Raw genomic sequence first — 13,753 nt, forward strand, 5'->3', positions numbered from 1 at the left:
TGGTGTTTTGGGATTTTTGTTTTGGTTTGGGTTTTTTTGTGGTGTTTTTGGGGTTTTTTTTGTTTTTGTTTGTTTGTTTTCTAATCTAGGATGAAACAGGTGCCTATTTAATAGACAGAGACCCGACCTACTTTGGGCCAGTGCTGAACTATCTCAGACATGGGAAACTGGTTATTAACAAGGACCTAGCTGAGGAAGGTAAGATGTTACTAAATCTCTTGCTTTCTTGTCACTTGCTTATTATTTTCACTGATTTTGAGTCACCAAAAGTAACTTACAATTAGATGGTAAATCTTAATCAGTGTTAGCATTTCAATCTGGTTCAAGTGAGGGTGATAGTTATTGTGCTGTTATAGTATATGCTGTTATTTGAGTGTTTTGAGTGTGATTCCTGATTTCACAACCCCCATCCCCAGCTGGAAATAGAACATAAATATTCAAACATGAGGGGAGATGCCTTTTATCATATAATTTTGTATCTTTCCTGTATGACTGTGTGAAATACTTGGGTTTAGTCCTCTTCAAGCAAAATAATACTGACTGTGAAACAAACTTTAGAAGATGTAAAGCAAAATAAGAGTGAAGTTCTGGGATGTTCAGTTGTGTGGAACATGCTCTTGAAGAGTAAATTCTGCCCCCAGCTTCTCCCTCCCTGTCCCCAATTCATATCAGTTTTACCCTAATAGAGGATGACTCTTTTAAACCATACAGTACTAAAACTGTATTGATAAGGTATTGAAGAAATTGATCAAAGAGAAATACAGTCTAACAATATTAGCAGGAAATAATGTGAAATATAATTTCCATGTGCATTGTTAAACACAGAGTATGTGTGGAGAACAGGTAAGACTTGAACATGTGAGTGGGAGCAGTTTGTAGTATGTATGTTTAAGCTTTTGTTTCAGGGTCTAAGATCTCAACTGGCAAGAAGAAAAATTTTCTGCACACTAGCAGCTGCAGAGCTTTTCAGTAGGACTATTTGAATTTCTCTTTCGTATTCCAGCCTGAGGCAGGGCCTGAGCTATGGTGGTCCATCAGTCTGCTATAGAATGGCATTTGAGCCCCTTTTTTTTGTTTCCTGCCTCTCATTCTGTATGTGAAATGTCATCAGTTTTCTTCAGGGGTTTTTTTTTTGGACAGTTTTTCAGAATGAGCTAAACTTTGAACTACACGTGCCTGAAGGAAGCCAGAATCGTTAGGTTGGTAAATGAACTTTTCCTAGGGCAAAATAAATCATTTTCTATAGCTGTAGAGAAGATAATCTTAGGAACTGGTTGGTGGTTTTGGCCTGGAATCTTTGGTTACGTTCTCTTTCCGAAAAATGTTCTCATACTAGGTGTACTGGAAGAGGCTGAATTCTACAATATCACATCACTAATAAAACTGGTAAAGGACAAAATAAGAGAAAGAGACAGCAAAATCTCACAGGTGAGGCTGTTTTCTAGTGTGGTTTTGATTATTTGTTCTAGGGCAAGCAGTGGGTGGGTTTGATTTTTTTTTTTTTTTTTTCCCCCCCTTAATTGCTCACTTCCCCAGCAAGATACTGAATGGCTGCCTCCATCACTGGTTGAGCTGGAACCATTAGTACGCAAAGATTAATATTCTTAATTGCCAGTACCTGCCAGTCTGCTTACAAAGGGCACAGACATATGGTTCCAGTTCTTGTTCAGAAGCTGAAAACATTCTAAAGAATTGTTCAGAAATGTCTGGTAATGGTAGAATTTGTTATAATATCATTTCTGGAAATAGTTATTTTAGAAAACAGCTTTTGTAGTATAGATTTTTCTCATACGCATTTAAATACTCTGAATATGATGAGTTCGCCTAACTACGGTATAACTGCTGTTTATACAGTATGTTTATACAGCGTACATACAGATGCTGTTTAACTCCTGTCATATGCTTTTGTAGCAAAGTAGTTTATTTGTAGTGCTTGGTAGTTGAGAAGACTCTGCCTCTTCTCATAGCAGCTCATGAATATTTCTTTATGGAAGTGAATATGATAGAGCAACTGTTAATTGAAGAAAGTATTCAAGTTTGTTCTTTAACTCTGCTACTCTGGTCTTCCCTGATAACTGAGTCTTCATGGAGATATTACAAACTCATATTGCCAAATTTCTTTTGAAGCCGGGTTGTGGGATAACAGAGTTTTGCTCTGACAGCATTTTCTAAAGGGTTTCAGCTGAAATGGTCCTAGTTATTCATTGCTTTGGATGGGAAACTTTGACAGGGAAATATATGGTCAGACCTTAAAGTTAGGTAGGCCTCTGCAGAACCTCAACCTTGATTTTGAATAATGTGGTTTGCCACCACATGGACCGATAGGTAAGTCTTAAGATTATTTTGTTATAAATGTTAAGTAGCACTTTCAGTCCCTGAAACATTCATGAAGCATTGAGTCTTCTGCAAGGTGATTCTGAACAGGTGAGATTTCTTTTAAAAAAAAAAAGGCTGTTCAAGGTGGTGTTGCTTACCGTTTCTAAAGAATAAGGGCAACTTTAGACAAGTCACAAGCATAGTGAATTCCATGCTGTATTGAGCAACTTATATTTCTTCTTGAAGGTGCCAGTCAAACATGTGTACAGGGTGCTGCAGTGCCAGGAAGAGGAACTCACTCAAATGGTTTCCACAATGTCTGATGGCTGGAAATTTGAACAGGTAAAAAAAACCATATGGGATATAATTACAAAGTCTTCTAAAATTTCAGTTATGTCAACGAGGAGTATAAAGTCAATTCTGTGCATCTTTTTAAGTTCACTAATTTTCAGAAATTGGATAGATAAAGATACACGGTTAAATTAAAATTTGGTATTTGTATTCTTATTTGTCAGAGGACAAAAAACTGTAGCTTTCCAGGAGATAAATGTAGCTTTCTATAAAAACATCTACATCATGCTTGAAATGTAATTCTTCAGTGCCTATACACTAGCATTTGAAGGGTGAATAAACCAAAATTAACTAATACAAGTTTATACGAATGGTAGGTCAGATATAAAGAGCTCCAGGTAAAAGAGATGAGCTTGGGAGATAAATGTTTGTCAGGCCCAAACAATGCTTCTTCAGATAAAGGACTGATACGCATAAGAGAGTGAACTTAACCAGTGCGGATGTGAAGCTGGATAGGTGTGAGCTATGTGAACGTTTTCATTCTTTGCACTGCGTAAAAATAGCTTTGTGTGTACATTCAAGAATACATTGTAAAATTGCAAGATGATCTTTCTGTTATCTTTGCTCATCTCTGTAAGTAAGAAACTAACTACGTGGCCTCTTCATCCTTCGTGTTCCTAACCTACCAGAATATTTAAACTGCATTGGAGCAATGAATCTGTTAACTCAGGAGTGAGACAAAGTGCTTAGCCACCAGCATCTTTTTCAGTGTCTGGTGCCAACTGTAGGAGAGATTGGAATAAGCACAAGCCTCTTAACCTGTGCAGTCTCACTCTAATAACACAGCAAAGCAACATTTTAAAAAAGTACAGCACACAAAGGTAAAAGAGAAAGTTTTGCTTATATTTGATGAAATGTGTAAGGTGCTGGTGTCATGGAGACGGCTGTGATCGAATAAACTAAACCAGCACAGAGAAAGCTTCTTGTGCTTCAGTTCTCTGGCTCAAGTATTACCAGAGCTGTTTGGCATGCCAGAAGCTGAGTGTTTAAGTCCCTGAAAAAAGCTCTCACTTAATGCACGTGACTGGTTTTTGACCAGTGCATGGGCAAAATTTCTTTGATATTCTTCTTTGTCATGAGAAACTAGCTTTCATTACAAACAGAGATTCTTTACTTTTTGACAGCTTAAATGATACTATGGCTTTTATCTGTCCTAAAGCCTTGTATTCTTCGGGGTATTGTATTTGGGAGTAATACTGCTTTGACAGTGCAACTGCTGAAAGAACTATTAGAAACTCTTTTAGAACCGGAAAATTCCAGTGGTTTTCTTGAATGTTACGTCCTTGTTTCATCCAGATTTCTCCCTATTTACTGCCTCCACCATGTGTCTCTTGGACACATGGTTTGAAGTAGATAAACACAACAGCTGTATGGTCTCATAATACTCAGCTTCTCATTACCTCAGACTAGGCCATTCTCTCCTTTGGTTGTATTGTAGACCTGCTTTTAGCAGACATCGTTCACTTGAAACATGATTAGAATATTCTGTATAATCTAAACAGTTTTATTGTTAAGATTTGAGAACACTGTAGCATTTCTGTAATTTTTTATCTTTTCTAAACCTGTGTTGCTCAGCAGCATGCTTCCTTCAGAAGCAGTCTTTGCGGTGGCACCTACCATGCTTTGTACGTATTATCATTGGTGGGATAAGAATCATCAGCTTTTTCAGAGGAGTACTATTCCTATGGGTTGAGAGTCCTTGTGCTCTGTGCCCCATATAACATGTTTAAGTGGTTGTTTTTGATAAAAAAATATTACTTTCCCCTTAACATTTCGAAATTTTCTTGTAAAATACAATTGAATGTGGTGATTAAATAGGAGTGGAAGGTGTTAAACTTCTGGTGCACTTAGGCAGATGTGTTGATGCACTTTTCCAAAGAATACCAGTGGAACTGCTGGTAGAATACTACAATCAGTTCCAGTCCAAAAACTACTGCCAGTAGTTGTGCTACCCCACTTTTGTGATTTCAGTGGGTTATTTTGGAGATGATTTTTAGCTTCAATTGTTACCTCTTCAGGCAATCAGAAAAAACAATATTTTGGCAATACTCCATAATGGGAAACTTTGGGCTATACAAAATTGCTACATACAAAGGCTTTAGACAGCAGTGGTGTGTCAGTTATGTAAATTTTAATGATTAATGTAACCTGAGTCTGTCACCATAATGCTGTCTTAAATATATTCACTGTATGAGGAGGAAGGTATTTAGCTGCTGCCTTCAAAATTATTCACATAACAATAGCAAGATAAAAATAAATTTACTGTTCATGAGCCTTCTCATCACTAGTAATCTCCAGTTTACTCAGAATAGGCAGTTATTGTCTAGTTCTTCACACTTAATTTAAAGCTCTAATCTTTCTCAAGTGCACTGACAGGCTATGCTTTAATTTAAATGGGCTAGGAATTGCCATGCATTATTAAGTTAAAACATTTTCTGTAATGACAAGTTGAGAAATTTAGCTGAGGTTTTTCTGAACTTCTGAATTATTAGATGTTACGCAAGTGTGAACAGAGTTCTTGGTACTGATTTTTATGGGAACAAGACAGACAATTTTTTCCATGCCAGTTATTTTCTTGGATCTTCTGTAAATTACCCCTTCTAAAACCAATTTAGAGCACTCAACTTTTTTTCCTCTAGTTGACTTCATATGTTTTCTTAGCTATATTTTGTTTATCAACATCTGGAACAAGATGAAGCTCTTTCATGCCCAGGCTTGATATATTGCTTTACATAACACCTTCCAGTCTTATATCGACGTTACCTTCTGCACTTGGCAAGTGTGACAGGAAAATAATGTTCACTTTCATAATGCACCAAACTTTGTTTATATTTTTCAGAGTAGTTGACTACACCACAGTGATATGGGAAGTTTTCTGACGTACTATCAGTAACTCTTAACTTCCCTTGAAATTACAAAGGGCTTTGCAACTGCCTCCATAAATTTTAAGTATGTTGAAATGAAAGTTGTAGCTTGATAGCAACCTGTTCTAGTGGCAAGTAAATGTTACCTGAACGTTTGAGCTCATCTGTTATTTGTACGATTTGGATAATGGTATGTGCTTCAGCTTTACAAAGGTTTCTTTTTGTGTTTTGCTTTGATTGGTTATTTCAGCTTGTCAGTATAGGTTCCCAGTACAGCTGTGGCCGGGCCCAGCAGTCAGAGTATCTGCTGATAGTGTCACGGGAAGTGAAAGGGGAAGAGAGATGCTTCCAGAAATGCTGCAGTGAGGTGTGTCACACCATTCTTTTTGCCCTCACACTGATATGCTTGGCCTCCTTGCGTTTCTGCTGCTTTCAAATCATTCCACTTTATTCCTGGATGTACAGCACATAGTAATTTGTGTGTATTTGTGACTGGCTTTTATTTATATTCACGGTATTTCATTATACATTATGATTGTTCATATTGTAAAAATAATAAACAAACAGACAAACAAAACCCCCCTAGTTATTTAGTTAAAGGTTTTTCCCAAGAAGAGTTCTTATGTTCTCAATAGGTAACTTCTTTTCCTTAAATCTTCCTCCAAAGTTAACAGCCTTTGATCTATACTTGTTTAAATTGTACCACTTTTACTTAACATTAGGAGCCCTCTAAATAAAGCTTTGAGTTCACTGGGTTTAGAAAGGGACATTTTTGTGTTAATCGTTGTTCCAGTTGAGCGTATTTCATCCACCTAATAGCCAGTTAAGTTCTGAGTTCGAACCCTTTATTTCTGGTAACTCGGAACTTAACCTTTTTTTTAGGTGGATGAAATGTATTCAAGCTGGAACAATGAATAACAGAATTTTTCAGAAATAAAATACGGAGTGAGGGGAGAACAAAACCAGGAGTTTTAAATCTTGTCTCAAGTGGAAAGAACATCCTGGGGTTTTCTGGCTTTATTTTTTTTGTTGTTTTGGGGTTTTTTTCCCCCTTGGAAAATTTTCTTGAAACCCAAATGAAGAATCGTAGCTTCACTCATTGGCTTTTTAGGCTGTCTCATCCTTCCTGCTCCTCTTGCCGTCAAGTCGCTGCTTTTTTAATTGCTGTGTTACTTGCCAGTGTTCAAGAGTTTGGGAAGGGATTTTTTGGCTAACCAGTAACATTGGAAGCAGTTTCCAGTTCTTTACATAGCTGTGCTTCATTTTGAAGTGTCTTATGTGAATTGATTTGGGAACCTGGTGTTCTGTAGTATTTTTCAACAATAAAATACTCAGAGTACTTGTTCTTTTCCTTGCTTTATATGTGGTTATTCAGTCTGAAAGATCAGTATAACATCATGAAGATAACATGACAGTAAAGTGACTTGATATGAGCAGAACCTTGCATATGAATTTACGTGGACACTTAGCCATGCAGTTCTAGATTTTAAACCTGGACTGTTGCCTAGCTATGTTCCAGAATCTGCTTTCAATGTACCAAGCACTATCTGTTTCTTGCAGTTGTATAGGTAACATTTGGAATGTGGAATTAATGCATTGGGTTGCACACTTTCTGGAACTGAATAGGAAATGTGGCTTGTTGTTAAGGATGCGTAGAGTACAGGCAGCATGATGTTATTCATGTGTTCATGTCCTAGATAGCTTAAAGTAAAATTCAACATAATAAAATGGGAGATGGGGGAAGGCAATGAAGAAATGAAGGCAGGTATAAAACTTAAAAGAAAAAAAAATAAATCTGGAAGGGAATGAATTTTCCTTCCTCCTAGATTAGAAGTCTGACAATTGCATTAAGAGACCTGAAATAAATATGCTTGTGGTCCTCTTGTCAGTTATCAGTGCTGAGTTTAATGGCTGATAGCCTTAAAGGCTTTATATGGCCTTTGGCAAATCCTTTGAGAAGGCAGTAGAATAAATGCATTATAACTCTAAAAGGCAAGAGGCCATTCTTACATTGATACAGCTTGATTCTGTAAAAAAAAATTGAGTGGAGGACTTTGTTTTATTCTATCAACTGTTAGTATAATTAAAAAAAAAAAAAAATAAGCTTTCCAAGACAAGCTTTCTAGTGTACACGTTCATGACCTCTGAAATAGAAGCAGTAATATTCAAAGTATAAGAATATTTAAAATAGAATTTGAGAGTACTTGTTAGAAAATTTACTCAGTTTTGAGAATCAGACCATCACAGAAAGAGAAGGAAATTGGTAGTCATGAAGTAGAAAAGTTAATAAGTTTGAGTAACTCCAGCGTGAAGCAGAGAAAGACAGGGATGCTGTTTGTGCAAATTGGCGTGGTTATCTGTGATGGTAATGCTATTGCTAATTTGTCCTGTAAATGTACTGTATAAATTCTGAATCAATATTGTTAAACCAGTATAGCAAATCTGTGTAGGCAAATTATTGAAATGTGACTGGTTTTGAGATCTGTCTCAATTCAGTTAGGTGTGAGATTTGTTCACTTCAAAAATTAGGTTCCTCCAAGTGATGCACCACCCATTTTGCTTATTCATAGGGATATTTTTAGGTGTACAGTCATTGATTTAAGACAGGAAGAGATTCATGCATTTTGCTGCCGTTGAATAACTTGGTGCAGGAATCATTTGACCTATTCTCTCAGCTATACCACTTTTATCATCTGTTTTTCTTGAATAGTCTTTTTTGAAATACACAGTTATCCTCTTGCAAGGTTGCAGACTTGGAAAAGTTCTTCAGGAAGTTACTTCATCATTGTCCCTGAAATCATTCTTAAATCATTCCTCTTTGAAAACAAGCCTGACCATAGCTAGGCATTGGGTAGTCTCTGTCTACCTTTACTTATGCCAAACTGTTGGTTTTTGGTTTTTTTTTTTTTAACTTTGCCCTTTATGATTGTCATCTTCTATCTCACTTAAAAGTTCAGGCTTTATGAGACATGGGAAATCCTGAACTGTATTAGCACATCAAGCAATGTAATACAAATAATTGTATTTCTGTTGATTAAACAATAAAAATAATAATGCTTTCCATTCCTGCCTTTTTTAGTTACAGCTGAAAGCCTGCTAGTGTCAGCACCCTTATTCCATGCAAACAGTGAATGGATCATGGTCTAATGAATTTTCTGTGATAAGTAACATTGGCATTTTCCTATGCTTAGTTATGACACTGTTGGAGCTCACAAGGCCTCTCAAGCAGGATCACACTGCTTTAGTAAGGAGTATAATGAAACAAGTAATGGAAGGAAAAAAAAAGGATGAGGAAAAATACATGCCGGCATGTTTACATATGTATATATAATCATACGAATCTATGAAATTCAGAGTTTGAAAATGTTCTTTTTTTCCTTCCTTAAGTTCTTGGTCGTTACAACTCTCTCTACCTCTAAAGCCCCATGAGCCAAAAAGAGTTTGTCCTTTCAGAAAGTCTGAGAAACAGTAGGCTGGATAATCTGAAATGCTTCTCCTACGCATTGTAACACATGTTTTGCAGACCTCGGATTACTCTGATTTGTTGTGGGTTCTTTTTTTTTTTTTTTTTCTTCTTTTTTTTTTTTTTCTTCTTCTCCGGGGGTGGGCAGGGATGGATGAACACGGGGCAGGAGAGTTTAGCAGTTCCTTCCAGTTTATCAGCATCCTTCTTAAAGTGTTGCCACCAGCACTGGGAACAATGGGGTGACTTTTGGAATACAAGTGCTAAAATATTGCTTTATTTCTGATCATGCTTTCTGACACAACACTTCAGTTCTAATCTGCAATCATTTTCCATTGTTTCTTTTCCTGCCATCACCCTTATTGCTGCTGATGCATCTCAAAAAGCTACGATGTAGTTTTTAGCATGCTATTGATACTACGCAAATAATACATTCTTAGTTGTACACATATGGAACTGCTTACAAGAGTGTCACGTCTTGGAGTTTTGAAGAACTTGTGTTTAATGTTGCTAAAGTGACTTTATCTTGAAATGCACCAGCTGATTAATAATTGCAAAAAGTCATCCAGATGTTTTGCATTCAGCTAAATCAATAGTCCTATCCAACTAGCTAATAAGTAGTCAGTCTGCCATGTCTCCTAAAAAGACTTATGTGCAAAAGGTCAGCTTACTTGGATTAGGAAGCATTAGTGGGGGATGTAAGTAGCTATCAACTGAGGACCTAATAACCTTGTTGAACCAGGACTGATGATTTGGCTGATATTTGATCTTGTATCATGTCTCCTTTCAGAGAGGTCATTTATTTCTTTTGAGTGTCAAGGAGTAAAGAAGTCTTTTTCATTCTGGTAGCTGTTATCATAGTTTATCTGATATCAAGTTCTTGCCATTTTGCAAGAAGAAAAGTTGACTGTATACTAAATCAAATCATACACTTGAATTTTATTCTTCCAGTTTCTCTTCAGAGAAGGTGAATTATCCGTGGCTTTATTTAAACATGTATCCAACTTTTTGAATGTTTTCTAGCCTTTAAGTGGGTTTAAAATACTGTTTAAAATAGTCCTACATTTTACTTCAGTAGTTGAAGCAGTTACTGTATTTGCAGTATATGGCTTGTAATGGCTATATAATATATAGGATAAACTTTATACCACTTCAACAGGCTTAGAGCCAACTTAACTGCTTTTTTTCTCTTGAAAATTTGTGCATGATATTTTTTGCTGATAGGGAAGAGAATCAACAAATCATCTCTATATATGAAGCAAGTCTGGGTTGATTTTCCAGCTTTTCAGTGGACTTTCTTAGTCCATTTTGTGCAACTAAGCAACTAGTTACTTTATGGGTTTTGTTATTCTATATTGCACAAATATGTTACGGTCCAGACTGCAGAGTATCCGTTGTGAAACATTAGCTGACTTAACATCTCAAGATAAATGGTGCCTTTGTATGCCAGTGAGAATGTATTGGTCCTTCTAAAAAAAATGGGTTTTTGTAACTTCATTACGTGGTTTTGGTGGAAAAAATGTCTTTATCGCATTCATTTTTGATCAGCCTGTGTTCATTACAGACTATGTATGTATTTTGCAGAACTAGAGTGATGTTAGGAGCAGAGGAAAGAGGGGAAGGTTTCTGGTGATCACATCCAGACAGTGTAGTTAAAGTAGGTGGTTAGAGCGTGCTGAATTTTGATTGCCAGTAATGTTCATCGGAGGCTGAGCCTTGTATGCTGTAATACTATCAGGGTCCAAAAATTTTGACATCACCTAAGCCTGGCATCAAGTTGGTTCATTGTGCAGACATACTGCCTACTGCTCTTTGTAGACATTGGTTCTGTCTGTCTGTGGAGGTGCTTGCTTAGCTGTCTTACCACAGTGCTGGAACATCTGAGCATCTCTCCTCTCTCTCCTTAAAAGTACAATGAGGCTTTATTTTCTCCTGACAGTGCTATCTGGAAGCTGCTTTTAACCTTGGTCTACCTTCCACTTTTGTTGGGAAAATAATCTTATCCCACAAGTACAGATTTTAGACCAAGATTTCGTCTTGGCTGCATCTTCCCTGCTTTAACAAGGCTTTTACTGTCTTTGGTGCTCTGCTAGAGTAATGGCATTATACAGTTTGGTTTTAGACAGATAACTACAGTGTTTTAAGTGCTGTTGCTTGAAAAAACAAGTCAAGCCTTTTCTGTGGGGCCATTACCAGGACATTTTAATGATATAATAGAGATTGGGGAATAGGATGTGTATGGTGATTTGGTATGTAGATTTAATACAGTTTTGGTAATAATGTTTAGATACAGTGTATCTGTGCAACAGGTTGATTTTTAGGACTTTGAGCTGTGTCAGTAGTAATAGCACCATATGTTATCTTGTCATGCTTTTGAAATAAACCTTTAAAATAAATGAACCAGCTACATCTGAATTGATTCTGGCTTGGAAAGGCAGGCTATGTAAAGCTTCTAGGATTAGGTAAGTGTACTGTGTGTAAGGTAAGACAAGTTACGTGAAATTTCTGCCATTTGATAAACATGCTGCATATGAGGTAGTACTGATGTTGAGTATATCCTTTCTTCTCAGTAAATTGTCATTTATCATTCAATATCAAGACTTGCAGAAACTTGTAAATATGTCACATTTCATTATACATGGCTTCTGCTTGTCGCGCTTCCTTAATTAACTTCCTTGTAGTAGTACATATGAATTTCAGATGTTAATCTTGGTGTCCCACCATGCTGTGTCTTGCTGTTTTCCAATCAAATGCAAATTTTGTCTTTGTCCACTCAAACTATGTTTTAATAGAAGTATTGTTATTCTGTAAGTAAAGTGGTGGGTGTCCCTTAAGGCCAAAGTGCTTCCTGCATGCAGCCATTTACATATTAAATCATGCCACATTAAGATACCGCATACAAACTTTTAAAAATTAACTTTGGAGGATGGGAAGGTTTCCACTAAATAACAGAAACGGGGAACAGGCTGCTTCTCACTGGCCTGCCTCTGTAGCCTTTTCTTTCACAGTATAGTCATAACCATAAATCATTAATTTTGTAAGTGTTTAAAAAGCAAAGCTATGTTTATCTTATCATCAGAGTGTCAGTGTATTTGTCAACATCAAAATGTATTTGCAGTGAAGTGGAGAATCATGCTTCAGGCACTACCAACAGTCTGAAGAGTGAGGAATGTTTGTACTAATGATGAGAATTTGAAGAATTTGTTTGGAATTTGTTTTATGTGGAAATGCAATTGACTTTTTTTTTTTATCTTTCAGCTAGTCAGTATTGGTTCTTCCTATAACTATGGCAATGAAGATCAGGCTGAATTTCTGTGTGTTGTCTCAAAGGAATTGCATAACACTCCCTATGGCACAACCAGTGAACCCAGTGAAAAAGCAAAGGTAAGTTACTAGACATTGGACTAAAGAAACGGTGTCAAATTGGGTGGGCTTCACTAAGTCGTGCTAGGCCCACCTCTGTTCTGGACCATTATTTAGTTGCCTTTTTTCCCCTCACTCATGACTACTAATGGTTCTGTGTCCATTGTATGAGAGACTGTAACTAACTGTAAATGGTACAATTACCACACATTTGTTATACCAAATGAGTTCTTTAAATGCAGTACTCTGTACTGTTCCTGATGCCTGTCCTGTTTTTTTGAGTATTGGCTGATATTTACTGTTTACAGTTGAGAATCTAGGTTTTGTTTCTTACACGTTTGAATGCTTCCTTATTCTGCCACTAGTTCAGTTGAAAACTGTTTTTCTTGCTTGAGTTCAACTGAAGAAATCTTACTGTCAAGAATGGAGATTGTAATATGCTGTCTCTGAAAAAGAGTCATGTGCAATATGTTATAAAATGAAGGTATTTGTTAGCTTAATATTGTCAGGTTTCTACCTAGTTCTCTTTACTTTCTGTAACCAGCTTTACAAAAAGATTGTAAAGGGCGCAATATCTTAGCATTTTATTCAGTTGTCTTTCAGAGTTTGTACAAGGGAAAATTTAAAAACACAACTGAATAGTAATAAGGCAGACCAGTGGTGTATGTAAGTGTATTCTTCTCTTCCATGCATATCGAAGTTTTTATCATTGTATTGTTGCTTTGTATGAGGAGATGACTATAGACAAACTGGATATTTCTGTAGTTGGCTTAAAAGGTTTTCACTTAGTATGTGTAGATGGGAAACAATTGGTAAAATGTCAAAAGTTTCTTTTTCAAGAATCACCTTCAAAGAAATTAATTTTGAAATAATGCTAAGAATTGATCTGGGTCTTGGCACTGAGGCCTCAGATAAACTTCTCTGCTTTCTGTGCCTTGTAACTTGGTTATGCAGCTATGCATATGGAGATGTTTTTGTAAATTGCACTATAGAAATATGTTGGATTCTTAGTGAAATGACTAATTTATGCTCTTTTGTCACTGTTGAGATAAAACTTCCAAAGAGTTGTAAGGGGTTAAGGTAGTCAAGGGTAAGCAGTGAACCTGGCAAGGGTAAACAGTGAACCTGGGTAAGCCATGGCTCACTCTTTCCAAAACCCTAGTCAAGGTCTACTTTTGCTGGGATGCTTCAGGAGAACTTTAAAAGCTGACAAGTTAAAGAGGTGCATGGTAATAATTTAGGGTGGAGATATATACCTGAAATAAAACGTGGAATTCTAGAACCTAATAAACATGCATCTTTAGGGAACTTCAGAAGTTGCCAGAGTTACATTGCATTCTTAATGTAAAAGAAAAATACGGATCAAATAAAACTATTAAACCCTAAATACAAAAGC

The 13,753-nt window shown here is 36.5% G+C and overlaps 1 protein-coding gene across 4 annotated transcripts in view; it reads left to right on the top strand.

Annotated features, from left to right (window-relative positions):
* The window catches only part of KCTD5 (potassium channel tetramerization domain containing 5), a 40,378-nt gene that overhangs the window by 13,784 nt on the left and 12,841 nt on the right, over window positions 1–13,753 (top strand). For 2 of the 4 annotated variants that reach the window (XM_069810624.1, XM_069810625.1), the window contains exons 2-6: window positions 90–198; window positions 1,337–1,428; window positions 2,563–2,658; window positions 5,782–5,898; window positions 12,253–12,378. In XM_069810624.1, coding sequence (XP_069666725.1) covers window positions 90–198; window positions 1,337–1,428; window positions 2,563–2,658; window positions 5,782–5,898; window positions 12,253–12,378 — 540 coding nt within the window. The remainder of the gene's footprint in view (window positions 1–89; window positions 199–1,336; window positions 1,429–2,562; window positions 2,659–5,781; window positions 5,899–12,252; window positions 12,379–13,753) is intronic. The other 2 variants (XM_069810626.1, XM_069810627.1) reach the window with 1 other exon arrangement.

This window comes from Haliaeetus albicilla, chromosome 22, assembly GCF_947461875.1.
Source record: "Haliaeetus albicilla chromosome 22, bHalAlb1.1, whole genome shotgun sequence".
Taxonomy (NCBI): Eukaryota; Metazoa; Chordata; class Aves; order Accipitriformes; family Accipitridae; genus Haliaeetus; species Haliaeetus albicilla.